Consider the following 12,303-nt stretch of genomic DNA (forward strand, 5'->3'; position numbering starts at 1 on the left):
GTCACTGACGCCCTTGTCTCTTTGTCTTGGCAGTCTCTCATCACCTTCGTGAACAAGCATCTGAACAAGCTGAATTTGGAGGTGACGGAACTAGAGACCCAGGTATGTGGTGCTTTGGGTGGAAGGACTCTTTGTCCTGTGTGGTTTTCAGTGGCTCTTGGATCCCAGGTGGGGCCTGTGAACATCGCAGGTGAGTTTTTGTTCATCTCCCAGGGAATTCCTACCGCACAGCCGGAAATAGCCACCGTGGCCTCCTCTGGGTGCCTCTGTCTTGGCTTCCTGGGGCTGCTGCGACAAAGTACCATGAACTGAGGGACGGAAACAGTCACCTCACAGCTCTGGCGGCCAGAATTCCGACACTGGCTCCTTCAAAGACTGTGAGGATGGATGCGTTCCTGTTTCTGCCCTGGCTCCTGGTGGTTGCTGGCTTTGGTGCTCCTTGGCTTGTAGACACATCACCCCAATCTCTGCCCCATCTCCCTATGGCCTTCTCCTTGTGTGCAGGTCTCAGAGGTCTTGCTCTGTTGCCCGGGCTCTTCTCCAACTCCTGGACTCAAGCAATCTTCCCACCCCAGCCTCTTGAGTAGCTGGGACTATAGATATGAGTCACAGTGCCTGGCCCAAATCTCCCCTTTTTATAAGGGCATGGTCATGATGAATTAGAGCCCATTCTAATGACTTCATCTCACACCAATTACGTCTAAAAAAGCCTTGCTTCCAAATAAGGTCACATTCACAGGTCCTAGGAACTAGGACTCCAATGTACCTTTTTTTGGAGACACAGTTCAACCCAGGACACCCTCTAATGCGCCACCCCAGCCCACCACAGGGCCTTTGCACAAGCAAATTTCTCAATTTAGAATGTCTTCCCCCTCTGCTTCTGCTCTTCATGGCAGCCCTCACACTTAGCACTGTGGCCAAGACCTAGCAAATGCTTGATAAAATGTCCCCCCAGTGAGGATGTACAACAGATTTCTCCTGCAATTAGTATATCAAGTATACTCCCCCAGCCCCAGCCCCCGCTCAGAGCTAAAGAAGCATTTCCAGCACTCGGCAAGCATTAAAGACAAAATATAATTTTCCCAGGATTAGCTGGGTGCTTGAATTTGACGTCTTTTGAGTTCTGGGTACAGACTTCTCTAATACACAGCTGATCCTTCTTAAACCCCAGGGTGATTGCTTCCAGTCCTTTCTCTTTCTTTAACTTTTCTCATTTGCTTTTCTAATTAAAAAAGTAATTCAGGTTCATTGTAGAAATGTCTGAAAATGCAGATAAGCAAAACAAATAAAAATCATCCGTAATCCCATCACCCGGAGATAGCTGCGTGGGGGGTTTTGTTCAGACCTTTCCTCTACACGGACAGCTAACTCTGCAGCACGAGGCTGTGTTTGAAAGCCGGCCATCGTTTTTAATGTGAATATGTCTCTGTGCATGGTTTGCAAACACATGGCTCATTTTTAGCAGTTTTACGGATGTTGCATATTTGGCCTCTGACGATTTGCTGTCTGATGTCTTAGTCCAGAGGTCTACTAGTGGAAATGAAAGTCCTCTGGCCCCTTGTCTGCTGTCTTCTCCTGGCAGACTCTCCAGAGGTAATAATGAACCACAGTTAATGGTGGGATGTGAGTTTCCCAACATATTCCTATGCATAAATGTATTTTCTTAAATGACAGTGGATTATGCTGTTAGCTGTTTGTAATGTGGTTTTTTTTTTTGTGACTAAATAGATTGTGGGTGTCTTTTTGTGTAAGAGAGTGTGTGTGTGTGTGTTTCTGTCTGATAATTTCTCTCTTAGCCTATTGGTCTGTCTGTGTTTCAACAGGAAGCATATCTTCTGTTATAAGTCTGCACGGCACTCCAGTAAACCAGTGCCTCTTGACTGACACGTTTCTGCTCTTGTAAACAGCAGTACAGGGGACCTCTGGGTGCCCAGGCCTGTTTTTTCAGGATAAACGCCTAGAAGTGGCATCTTTAGAGCAAAGGCCACACCACATGTTTTGAAGGTCCAGGAAGGTTTGCTATGTCGTGCACGTGGCACTGTCACGGGGTGTGTGGAGAGCCCCGCCTCCCCACCCCAATGGACCCCCCCACATCCCAGAGAGGCCTACATATCCGTATTAGTAGCCAGAGCATTTTAGATTGGGGCTTAGCATTGCTTGTATCTTTATTTACTCAGTATCTTCTTTTCTCTTCATCACTTTATATGAAGTCTTAAAAATATTTTTTTCACTTTTAGTCACCTTTCTTTTTCTTAACTCCTGCATGCATTTTAATTATTATTTATTTTAAAATTTTAGATCTGGGGTTACAAGTGCATGTTTGTGACATGGGTATATCGCATACTGGTGGGGATTAGGCTTCGGGTGTCCCCACTCCCCAAAGAGTGAACATTGCACCCACTAGGTGGCTTCTGAATCCGTGCCACCCTCTCCGCCTCCCTCCTTTTAGTGTCCCCAGTGTCTAGTAGACACTGTTTCCGTCTTTGTGTCCACTTTCCACTTAGGTGCCACATGTAAGTGAGACCATGCGGTGTTTGGTTTCTGTTTCTGAGCTGGTTTACTTAAAATGATGATCTGCAGCTCTATCCGTGTTGCTGGAAAGGACATTGTTTTGTTCTTTTTTTTTTTTTTTTTGAGTTGGAGTCTCACTCCGTCGCCCAGACTGGAGTGCAGTGCAGTGGCCGCTCCCGGCCACCGCAGCCTCGACCTGCTGGGCTCCGGCGATCCTTCTGCCTCAGACTTCCAAGTAGCCGAAACTACAGGCACGCGCTACCACGCCCGGCTAATTTTTGATTTATTGTAGTGATGAGGTCTCGCCAGGTTGCCCAGGCGGGTCTCGAACCCACGGGCTCAGGCAATCCACTCACCTCAGCCTCCCAAGGAGCGGGATTACAGGCTGAGCCACCGAGCCCGGCTGGTTTTGTTCTTTTTTTATGGCTGCGTAGTATTCCATAGGATACATAAAACACATTTTTGTTTTTTTGATCCAGTCAATCACGGTGGGCACTGAGGTTGGTTCCGTGACTTTGCTTTGATGAACAGTTCTGTAATGAACATATGTGTGTAGCCACCTTTTTTATATAATGATTTATCTTCTTTGGGTAGTTACCTAGTAGTATGATTGCTGGGTCGAATGGTAATTCTATTTTTTGTTCTTTGAGAAATCTCCATACTGTTTTCCACAGAGGATGGATTAGTTTACATTCCTACCAGCAATGTATGAGCGTTCCCTTTTCTCTCCATCCATGCCAATATCTGTTGTTCTTGATTTTTTTAGTGATAGCCATTCAGACTGGTGTCGAGTATCTCCTTATGGTTTTAGTATGCATTTCTCTGATGATTAGCGACGTTGAGCATTTTTTTCATATATTGGTTGGCTGCTTGTGTATCTTCTTTTCAGAATTGTTTATTCATATCCTTTGCCCGCTTTTTGATGGGGTTGTTATTTTTCCATGTTGAGTTGTTTGAGTTGATTACATATTCCAGATACTAGTCCTTTGTCCAAGTCTTAATTTGCAAATATTTTCTCTCAGTCAGTAGGTTTTCTGGCCATTCCGTTGACTATTTCTTTGCTGTGCAGAGGCTGTTTTGTTTAATTAAGTCCCATTTGTCTGTTTTTGTTTTGGCCATATTTGTTTTTGGAGTCTTGTCATACATGATTTGTCTAGGCTGATGTCCAGAAGAGTTCTTCCTAGGTTTTCTTCTAGGGCTTTCATAGTTTCAGGTCTTAGGTTAAGGCTTTAATCTATCTTGAGTTAACTTTTTGTCTGTGATGAGAGGTAAGGGTCCAGTTTTTTTCTTCTGCATATGGCTGGCCAGTTTTCCCAGCTTCATTTATTGAATAAGGGGTTCTCTCCCCATTATTTATTTTTGTCAAGTTTGTTTAAGATCAGCAGGTGTCAGGCATGTGGCTATATTTCTGGGCTCTCTATTCTATTCCATTAATCTGTCTGTTCTTGAACCAATATCATGCTGTTTTAGTTACTAGAGCCTTGTGGTATAATTTGAAGTCAGGCAGTGTGATGCCTCTGCGTATCTTCTTACTTAGGATTGCTTTGGCAATTTGGGCTCTTTTTTTTGCATACAAACTTGATGATTGTTTTTTCTAGTTCTGTGAAAAATGATGTGGGTATTTTGATTGGGATTGTGTAGATTGCTTTGGGCAGTGTGGTCACTTTAACAATATTGAGTCTTCCGATCCATGAGCATGAGATATTTTTCCATTTGTTTGTGTCATCTACAATTTCCTTCATCTGTGTTTTTGTAATTCTCTTTGTAGAGACCTTTCACCTCCTTGATTAAGTGTATTCCTAGGTATTTTGTGTATATGGCTATAACAAATGGGTTGAGCTCTTGCTTTGGTTCTTGGCTTGAGCACTTTGGTGTATAGAAATGAGACTTATTTTTGTACGTTGATTTTCTATCCTGAAACTTTACAGAAGTCATGTGTTCGGTCTAGGAGTCTCTTGGAGGAGTCTTTAGGGTTTCCTGGGTATATATCATGTCGTCAGCGAACAGAGATAGCTTGACTTGATCCTTGCTGATTTGGACGCCTTTTATTTCTTTCTCTTGCCTACTTGCTCTGGCTAGGACTTCCAGGACCATGTCGAGTAGGAATGATCTTGACAGTATTTTTACTCCACATGTCCACCAGAAAAGATCACTGGCCACAGAAGTGCAGAGAATTGTTCTTCTTTGGTTGCAAAGAAATTTGGGTATTTTTATGAATACTACATATCATTTATAAAGACTAAATTATTAAACTCTTGATACCCTGGGAGTCAGAGAGGCCCAGGTTCACTTTCTGTTACGAGTGTGTGTGTGTGTACGTGTGTGGTGTTTGTGTGTGTGCTGTGGGTATGTGAGGTGTGTATGGTGTGGGATGTGTGTATGTGACATGGGTGGTGTATATGTGTGTGTTTTCCCTCCTTTTAAAAACCATTTTTATGTTTGGACGGCTTCCTAGCTCTGTGACATTGGGTGAATTTCTCAACCTCTCTGAGCTGCTGTTTCCAAGTTTAAAAGGGAGGCAATAGGCATTGTGAAGATTAGTTGAGGTAACACGTTAAAATCTGGGTTGGCCAGGTTTGGCCGGGGTCCATATTGCCCATGAAGAGGCGGAGATGGTGTCTCGGGCCTTCATGGGGATTTCCAGTCCCCATGAGCCACACAGCAGGTCTCTGACCAGAGTACATGTGCTTATCTCAGGCCCCCTGCTCTGGATGCTGGCAAGGGTGGAAGTCCCACTCGCTTGCAGATGGCCATCTGGCCCCCGCCCTCCCTGGCCTCTCCCCTCTCTGTGCCTTCCTGTCTGCCTGGCCATCTCTCCCGCTTTCCCATGACACGGTGTGTGGGACAAGTGAGGAGACATGACAAGAAGAAAGACAGATGTCCCCAGGTCTGTCGGTGCAGCAGCCCAGCCATCCCCCTGGGCAGTGGCATAGGTCGGCGTCTTCATTTACCCAGCATCCTCTGGTTCCCTGGAAATGAATCTGTGGAAACGTGAGTGCCAGTCTCTTTGGGCACGCTGGCTCGGTTTCATCCTGGGGGGGGACATACCAATATGCTTCACCAGGGTGTTGCTGGCACGAAGCTTCTGCATCGAGACACACATATAAGGGTTTTGAAAGATCTTTCTGATCCCCTTAATGAGAGGAGTAGCCAGCTTCTTTATGGCACGGTGCCTGAGGCGTGTGGCGTGCGGGCCAAGTTTTGTTTGTCCTTCTGTGAATGGCGCATTCAGTCATGGGCTTGGACGCTGGCCTGGGGCCACAGGAGGGACCGCTGCCCACTCAGGCTGCTTTCTACTCTCTGCTTCCTAGCCTCAACTCCTCCTTCTGAGGGACAGGGCATTTAACAAGGGATGTTTGTGATTTCAAAGCACAGTCAGGTGTGGGGCCATGAAAGCCTGCCTGGGGGGCGGAGGGAGCTGTCATGCTTTTAGGAAAGCACCCTCTCTTCTCAAGTCCTCATTTACTCAGTGTGAGGTGCCAGACTCAGGAAACCGCAGACCTCCTGGGTGTCCCAGCCCTGCTTCTCTGTCTAGTTGTCCTGCATGAGAGTATTCTAGACCAGGGCTGACCCACAGAACTTCCTTTTGTGATGGAAATGTTCTATAACTGGGCTGTCCACATAGCAGTCATTGGCCATGTGTGGCTACTGAGCACTTGAAATGGATTGTACCACCGAGAAATGGAATTTTTAATTTTAATTACTTTTTAAAAAAATAAAGAAATTAAGGCTGGACACAACGGTCTGTATTCCCAGTGCTTTGGGAGGATTACTTGAGGTTAGGAGTTCGAGACCAGCCTGGGCAACATAATGAGACCCTATCTCTACCAGAAAAAAATTTTAAATTAGCCAGATTTGGTATCATGTATCTGTAGTCTCAGTTACTTGGGAGGCTGAGGCAGGAGGAGATTGCTTGAGCCCAGGTGTTGGAGGCTGCAGTGAGCTATGATCGTGCCACTCTCTCCTGGGCTACAGAGCGAGACCCTCTCTCTAAAAAATGCGATTACACTCAAGAGCTCTGGATATTCATTGCACAACAGTGTGAATGTACTTAACGTGATTGAACTATACAGTTAGAAGTGTCTAAAGAGGTAAATTTTATGTTGCATATATTTTTTCACAATTAATTAATTAAAAATTAATTGAAAAATCAGCATAAGCCAGATACAAAAAGACAAATACTGTAGGATTCCACATGAGTAGTTGCATTCGTAGAGACAGAAGGCAGAACAGTGGTTATCAGGGGCTGGGGATGGGACAATGGGAGTTAGTGTTTAGTGGGCCTGGAGTTTCAAACGGGAAGGTTGGAGTCAGGACATGGATGGCGATAATGATTGCACAACAGTAAGAATATACTCAATGCCACTGAGCTGTGCTCTTAGAAATGGTCAGCATAGACCGGGCTCGGTGGCTCAGCCTGTAATCCCAGTACTTTGGGAGGCTGAGGTGAGTGGATTGCCTGAGCCTGTGGATTCGAGACCTGCCCGGGCCACTTGGCAAGACCTCGTCTCTACAATAAATCAAAAATTAGCTGGGCGTGGTAGCACGCCTCTGTAGTTCCGGCTACTTGGAAGGCTGAGGCGGAAGGATCGCCGGAGCCTAGCAGATTGAGGCTGCGGTGGCCGGGAATGGCCACTGCACTCCAGTCTGGGCGACAGAGTGAGACTCCAACTCAAAAAAAAAAAAAAAAGAAATGGTCAAATGGTCAACATTGTCAATTTCATGTTACATGTATTTCGCCACAATAAAAAAGAATAAGTCAGCAACATTCAGACAAAAGCATTTTGGTTTCAGTAGCTGCTTGAGGCCAGCGGCTACCTTACTGGACAACAGCTCAAGCCCTCTGGAGGTTGGGGCCTCACCTGGAGCCTCTGCTATAAGGCAAGGGGTGAGGGCCCGCTGGGTCCTCACTCTGCACCCCGCAGGCTGTGAGCGGATCATTCCAGCAGCTGACGCTGGTGGAACATTCACTAGTGCTGGGTGCACCCTGCCCGCTCTCTTGCTGTGTCCTCACGACAACCCCGAGATGGGTGCCAGTGTTCCCCCAGGGTCAGAGATGCGGGCCCAGATCCACGGTCCCAGCCAGGCAGCTGCATCCGCCCCAGGCACTTGCCCCATCGTGTCTGGTCAGTCCAGCACCCTGTGCCCCGGGCCTCTCATCCCCTACTGCTTTGCATTCTCTGGGAGCTGGGTCTCCTTCACGCCCAGGCCTTCCACAGGATTCCAGGGTCTCTTGCCTAGGGTGAAGGGAGGGTTGGGATGTTTTTCTTTAAAATATTTCCCCCTTTGAGTTTGTGCAAAGTGTTCACCAACCCCAGACACGGCCCAGAAACCCCATCAAGTATTACTCTACAGTTCGCAGATGGTGTGTACCTGGTTCTGCTCATGGGCCTTCTCGAAGACTACTTTGTTCCTCTCCACAACTTCTACCTGACTCCGGACAGCTTCGATCAGAAGGTATGTGCATGGTCTCCACCCTTGGTCTCTGTCCTTGGCAGGGCCCAGGAGATGCCCATTGAAATGAAGAGTATCTTGGCAGCACTTCCTGCAGCCTGGCCGTAGTCCTCAGAAAATCAAGATTTCACAAGCGACGCTGCAGTTCGATGTAGCTCTTAGGAAAAGAAATTAGAACCCATCAGTGGCATGCAGCATGTTAGAGTTGTTATTGTCTATCGGGGTCTTTTTGTGGGACTATGTTGTTTTTCATCGTTGTGGTCAAATGTCGGTAGAGTTGCAGGCCCTCTCCCTGTTTTGCTGCGGTGAGTGGCAGGAGAGAACAGCTGGAGCCCACTCCTCGGGGAGGATGCTGGTGGGTCCTTACCCCAGCCCCTGCATCCTCTTACTTCCTCCCCAAAGGGTGATGGTCACCATGACAGCCGCTGACATGTTCTCTGTGAGCCTATGACATTTATGATCTACCCTCTGGTCCTCACAACCCCCGATTCATCGCCTCTGGTTTTTCCTGATGCTTCACAAGCTTCCCGAACACCATTTTCAGCTGTGGCACAAAGTCCCAAGGAGTCTCCCTGTTCTCCACTCTTGGACGATCAACTTGAACCTTGAACTCGCTTCTATTTTTTTTCCTACGGAAATAATAGGGCCTTTTGTTTACACACACATACACACACACACACACACACACACACACACCCAAAACTCCCAGAATTTATTTATACAAAATTGTATATTTATTCCTACATATTTAAACTTTAATCACTTTCGAAGTACTCTCTGTCTGATGCAATACACCTTTTCCCGTGGCTCAAAACAGTTTTTGAACTCATTAATTTTGCTGCCTTTTAGTGCTTCTGCTGTTTTTTGTTTTACCTCTTCCACATCGGCAAAACATTTCCCTTTGAGGGTTTTTTCATCTGGGGAAACAAAAAAAAAAGTTGCTTGGGGTAAGATCAGGTGAATAGGGAGGGTGGGACACGGGGGTCATACTGTTTTTGGTCAAAAACTGCTGAACATTCAGCACGGTGTAAGCAGGTGCACTTGTAAATCACCCATCATAAAACAGGCAAGGGAAGACACATTGAAAGAATCTCAAAAAAATAAACTGAAGCTGAGCATAGCCTCTTACATCAATGCTAGCTGGTACACTGATACCGTTGGGTTCCTAGAATACTTACCTATCAGGGGAAGCCTGTACTATAAGGGACCTGCCCTCCAAAAGATAATTTGCTTTTTCGGGGGTTCTCCCCTCTTACATATACAGAGGATGCCAAAAAATGTATACACATTTTAAGAAAGGAAAATGCTGTATTAAGATTATAATGCTCCATCGACACCGATAACACAAGATGAATACAAATCATGTTTGACTTCTGCCATTACAAGAAGAGTTCAGAGTGGTTACCATCAGTGTCCAGACTCTTCTGATTACGGCAAACTAAAAGTAATGGATAGCATCTCCTAAAAATCGTATACATTTCTGGGCATCCCTGGTGTGTGTGTGTGCGTATTTTTTTCAGTCCTGTGGGTTGTTTTCCTAGGGAAAGTCCTCACCTAGGATTGTTGAGGCCAATCCCTTAAGCCTGGGCTGGCCACACCCCCCGATCTCCCATCCCCATCCTTTGCGTGGGCTCATCCCAGCAGCTGGCCTCCTGCTCACGGCTGCCCGCAGGCAAGTCTGCCGCACAGTATTGAGTGCACCGCCTTTACGCATTTGGCCATGGACGGTTTGTGCTGCTTTGAGCTCCCGGGCATCTGTCGTTTTATTTCCCCAAAGCGCTAGACCCTGAGTCAGGGAGGCAGGCGATGTCGGCCGGTGGCAGCAGCCGGAGGAACAGCAGAAAGTGGGGCCAGTGTTTATCAATCTGCCCGATTCTGGCACCTTGCGGTCTGTTTGCTCGTGGCCAAATGTCGCTCCTGTCTTGCCTGCTGAGATGGAATCAGAACAGATTAGAGGGGTCTTGGCACATCGGAGCCCATGTGGAATGGAGAGAGAGAGACAGAGAGCGTGAGAGCAGGGAACGCGCACTGCCGTGCAGGACTGGCCAGGAGGCGCCGGGGCCCTGTGCCATGTCGTTCTAGAGTGAGAGCACACACAGTCTGGAGAAGAGGGCCGTGTGTTCCCAGGCCCCGGCGTGGCCTGGTGCAGAAGGCTTGTGTTGGAGAGACCTTTTCTTTGTTCCAACTAATATGAGCGCTGGCGAGAACAGTGGGTTTAGCCAGGAGAGCTGGAACTGGTGTCTTTCCAAGACAAGGCTTTGTACAGATGTCAGAGGCGCCCTCTCCCAGGCCCTGGCCTTCTTCCCTTTGAAACAGGGATGAAAGCCTTTGTCAGCTGCTGCCCTGGCCTGGGAGGCCGAGGAACCCTGAGTCATCTGCCTGCACCTCTCAATAGGAGTGAGGAAGGGAGGCTATTTTGGGGTGTGGCGTGCAGCACACCATTCATCCCCTTCACCCTAGAGAAGAGGAGCCTGGAGGGTGGTGTGGCTCTGCAGGCAGCTGGAGCCCTCTCCACAGGGAGGATTCCAGGATGCTGATGGTTCTCTGCCCCAGCCCTCGCATCCTCTTCCTCCGCCTCTCAGGGTGCTGGTCCTAAGAGCAGCTGAGGCACGTTCTCCATGAGCCTGTGGTATTCATAGTTTGCCTCCCGGTCCTCATGACCCCTGGCAGGTGGGTGGTCCCCCTCTGTGGAGTGCTGACCCATCAGTCTGGGCCCAGCACCCATGCACTCGGCCCCACTTGCAGATGGGGCTGTCAGCGACATCGCTTACCATTGTCTCCCGTAGGCTGAGACCCGAGGCCTTAGCTCTGGCCCTGGGAGTCTTTGCAACAGCTTTGTATTTTCTGGAGGAGGGACTGAGTCTCAGTTCACAAAACCAGAGGCATGTCATGGGCTGCTAACCCTGGGCGTCGCGTTGACATGTGTTTTTCAATAATTGTATCGTGCACAGGGACTCATGCCTCTAATCCCAGCACTTTGGGAGGATGAGGCCCGAGGATCGCTTGAGGCCAGGAGTTCAAGACCAACCTGGGCAACATAGTGAGGCCTCCTCTCTATAAAAAGTCAAAAAATTAGCCAGGCGTGGTGGTGCACACCTGTAGTCCCAGATTCTTGGGAGGTTGAGGTGGGAGGATCTCCTGAGCCCAGGAGGTTGAGGCTGCCACTGCACTCCAGCCTGGACGAGAAAGTAAGACCCTGGTTCCGAAAAAAAAAAATATGAGGCTGGACGTTTCAGGCCCTGCAGGTTCCTGTCCTGTGAGCTGTCACAGACACATGGGCAAGAGCCACAGCAGTTTGTGTGAAAGAATCTTGAGTCTTACCCTGGCCCCACCTTATGCCCACCAATCACGTTCTTCAACCGTTCTTCGAGATTCTGCAGCTTCCCTTGCTCTGCAGGGCGTGTCCCCGAGACACAGAGACCATTCCTCCCTGCACCTGGAGATTTCCCAGAAGCTCTCCAATCTATCACCTCGGCTGATTCCCTCAACTTTCCTAGACAGGGAAAGAAATCCCAGGAAGGTCCAGACCAGCCCAAGATCACCCAGACAGCAAGGGCAAGGCTGGAAGAGTCCACACCTATTCCAGAACCTTCTGTCCTTTTCTCACCCGACTAGGCTTCCTAAAACCCTTTGGATCACAGAGAGAAAGGATTTACGGGTGTCCTGCCCACGTGGCTGGCTTGAAGCGCGGGTGTGTGTGGCCTGGTCCCCGCTGGGCGTCGGGGCTCTCCCACTCCCGTCCCGGCCCTCGAGGGTGGTCTCTGAGCCTCATCAGGAGCGACTTGCTATCTATCTGCCCTGTCTGGGGGGCCTGGGTTCAGGGGAAGCTTCTCTGCCAGAGCATGAAAGATCGGAGGGCGGAGGCGTGGCCCCGAGAGATAACACACGCGGGAAGGTGGTAATTTCCTTCCTGGCTTTTCCTCAGACGGAGAAGAAAGCAGAAGGGAAATCTCACTTCAAAACCAATTACCGTGGAGCTGAGCAGCAGCACAGGAGTGGGACTCGCCAGGGGCTTTTCTCCACCTTGACACGCTCTCCCCGTGGGGCGGGGCGGGCCAGGCCGCATTCAGCCCCAGAACAATCTCTGCCATCTCTCCTCCATGTCTCATCCCGCTGTCCCGCCCACTCATTATCTGCCTCTGTTCGGGGAGACGCTTCTTCAGGCCTCGAGAGGCACACAGAAGAGATGGCTTCAAACCGGTGCCGATTGAACTTCACCTTGACTCTTCTTAAAAGAAATCTTGCAGCCGGGCTCAGTGGCTCAGCCTGTAATCCCGCACCTTTGGGAGGCTGAGGTGAGTGGATTGCCTGAGCCCGCAGGTTCGAGACCCGCCTGGG

The 12,303-nt window shown here is 48.7% G+C and overlaps 1 protein-coding gene across 2 annotated transcripts in view; it reads left to right on the forward strand.

Annotated features, from left to right (window-relative positions):
• PARVB (parvin beta) overlaps window positions 1–12,303 on the forward strand; it is a 69,018-nt gene that overhangs the window by 50,145 nt on the left and 6,570 nt on the right. The window contains exons 9-10 of one of the 2 annotated variants that reach the window (XM_008052905.2): window positions 34–102; window positions 7,867–7,968. In XM_008052905.2, coding sequence (XP_008051096.1) covers window positions 34–102; window positions 7,867–7,968 — 171 coding nt within the window. The remainder of the gene's footprint in view (window positions 1–33; window positions 103–7,866; window positions 7,969–12,303) is intronic. The other variant, XM_008052906.2, reaches the window with a different exon arrangement.

Source organism: Carlito syrichta, unplaced genomic scaffold, assembly GCF_000164805.1.
Source record: "Carlito syrichta isolate Samal-C Ts95f unplaced genomic scaffold, Tarsius_syrichta-2.0.1 Scaffold287654, whole genome shotgun sequence".
NCBI lineage: Eukaryota > Metazoa > Chordata > Mammalia > Primates > Tarsiidae > Carlito > Carlito syrichta.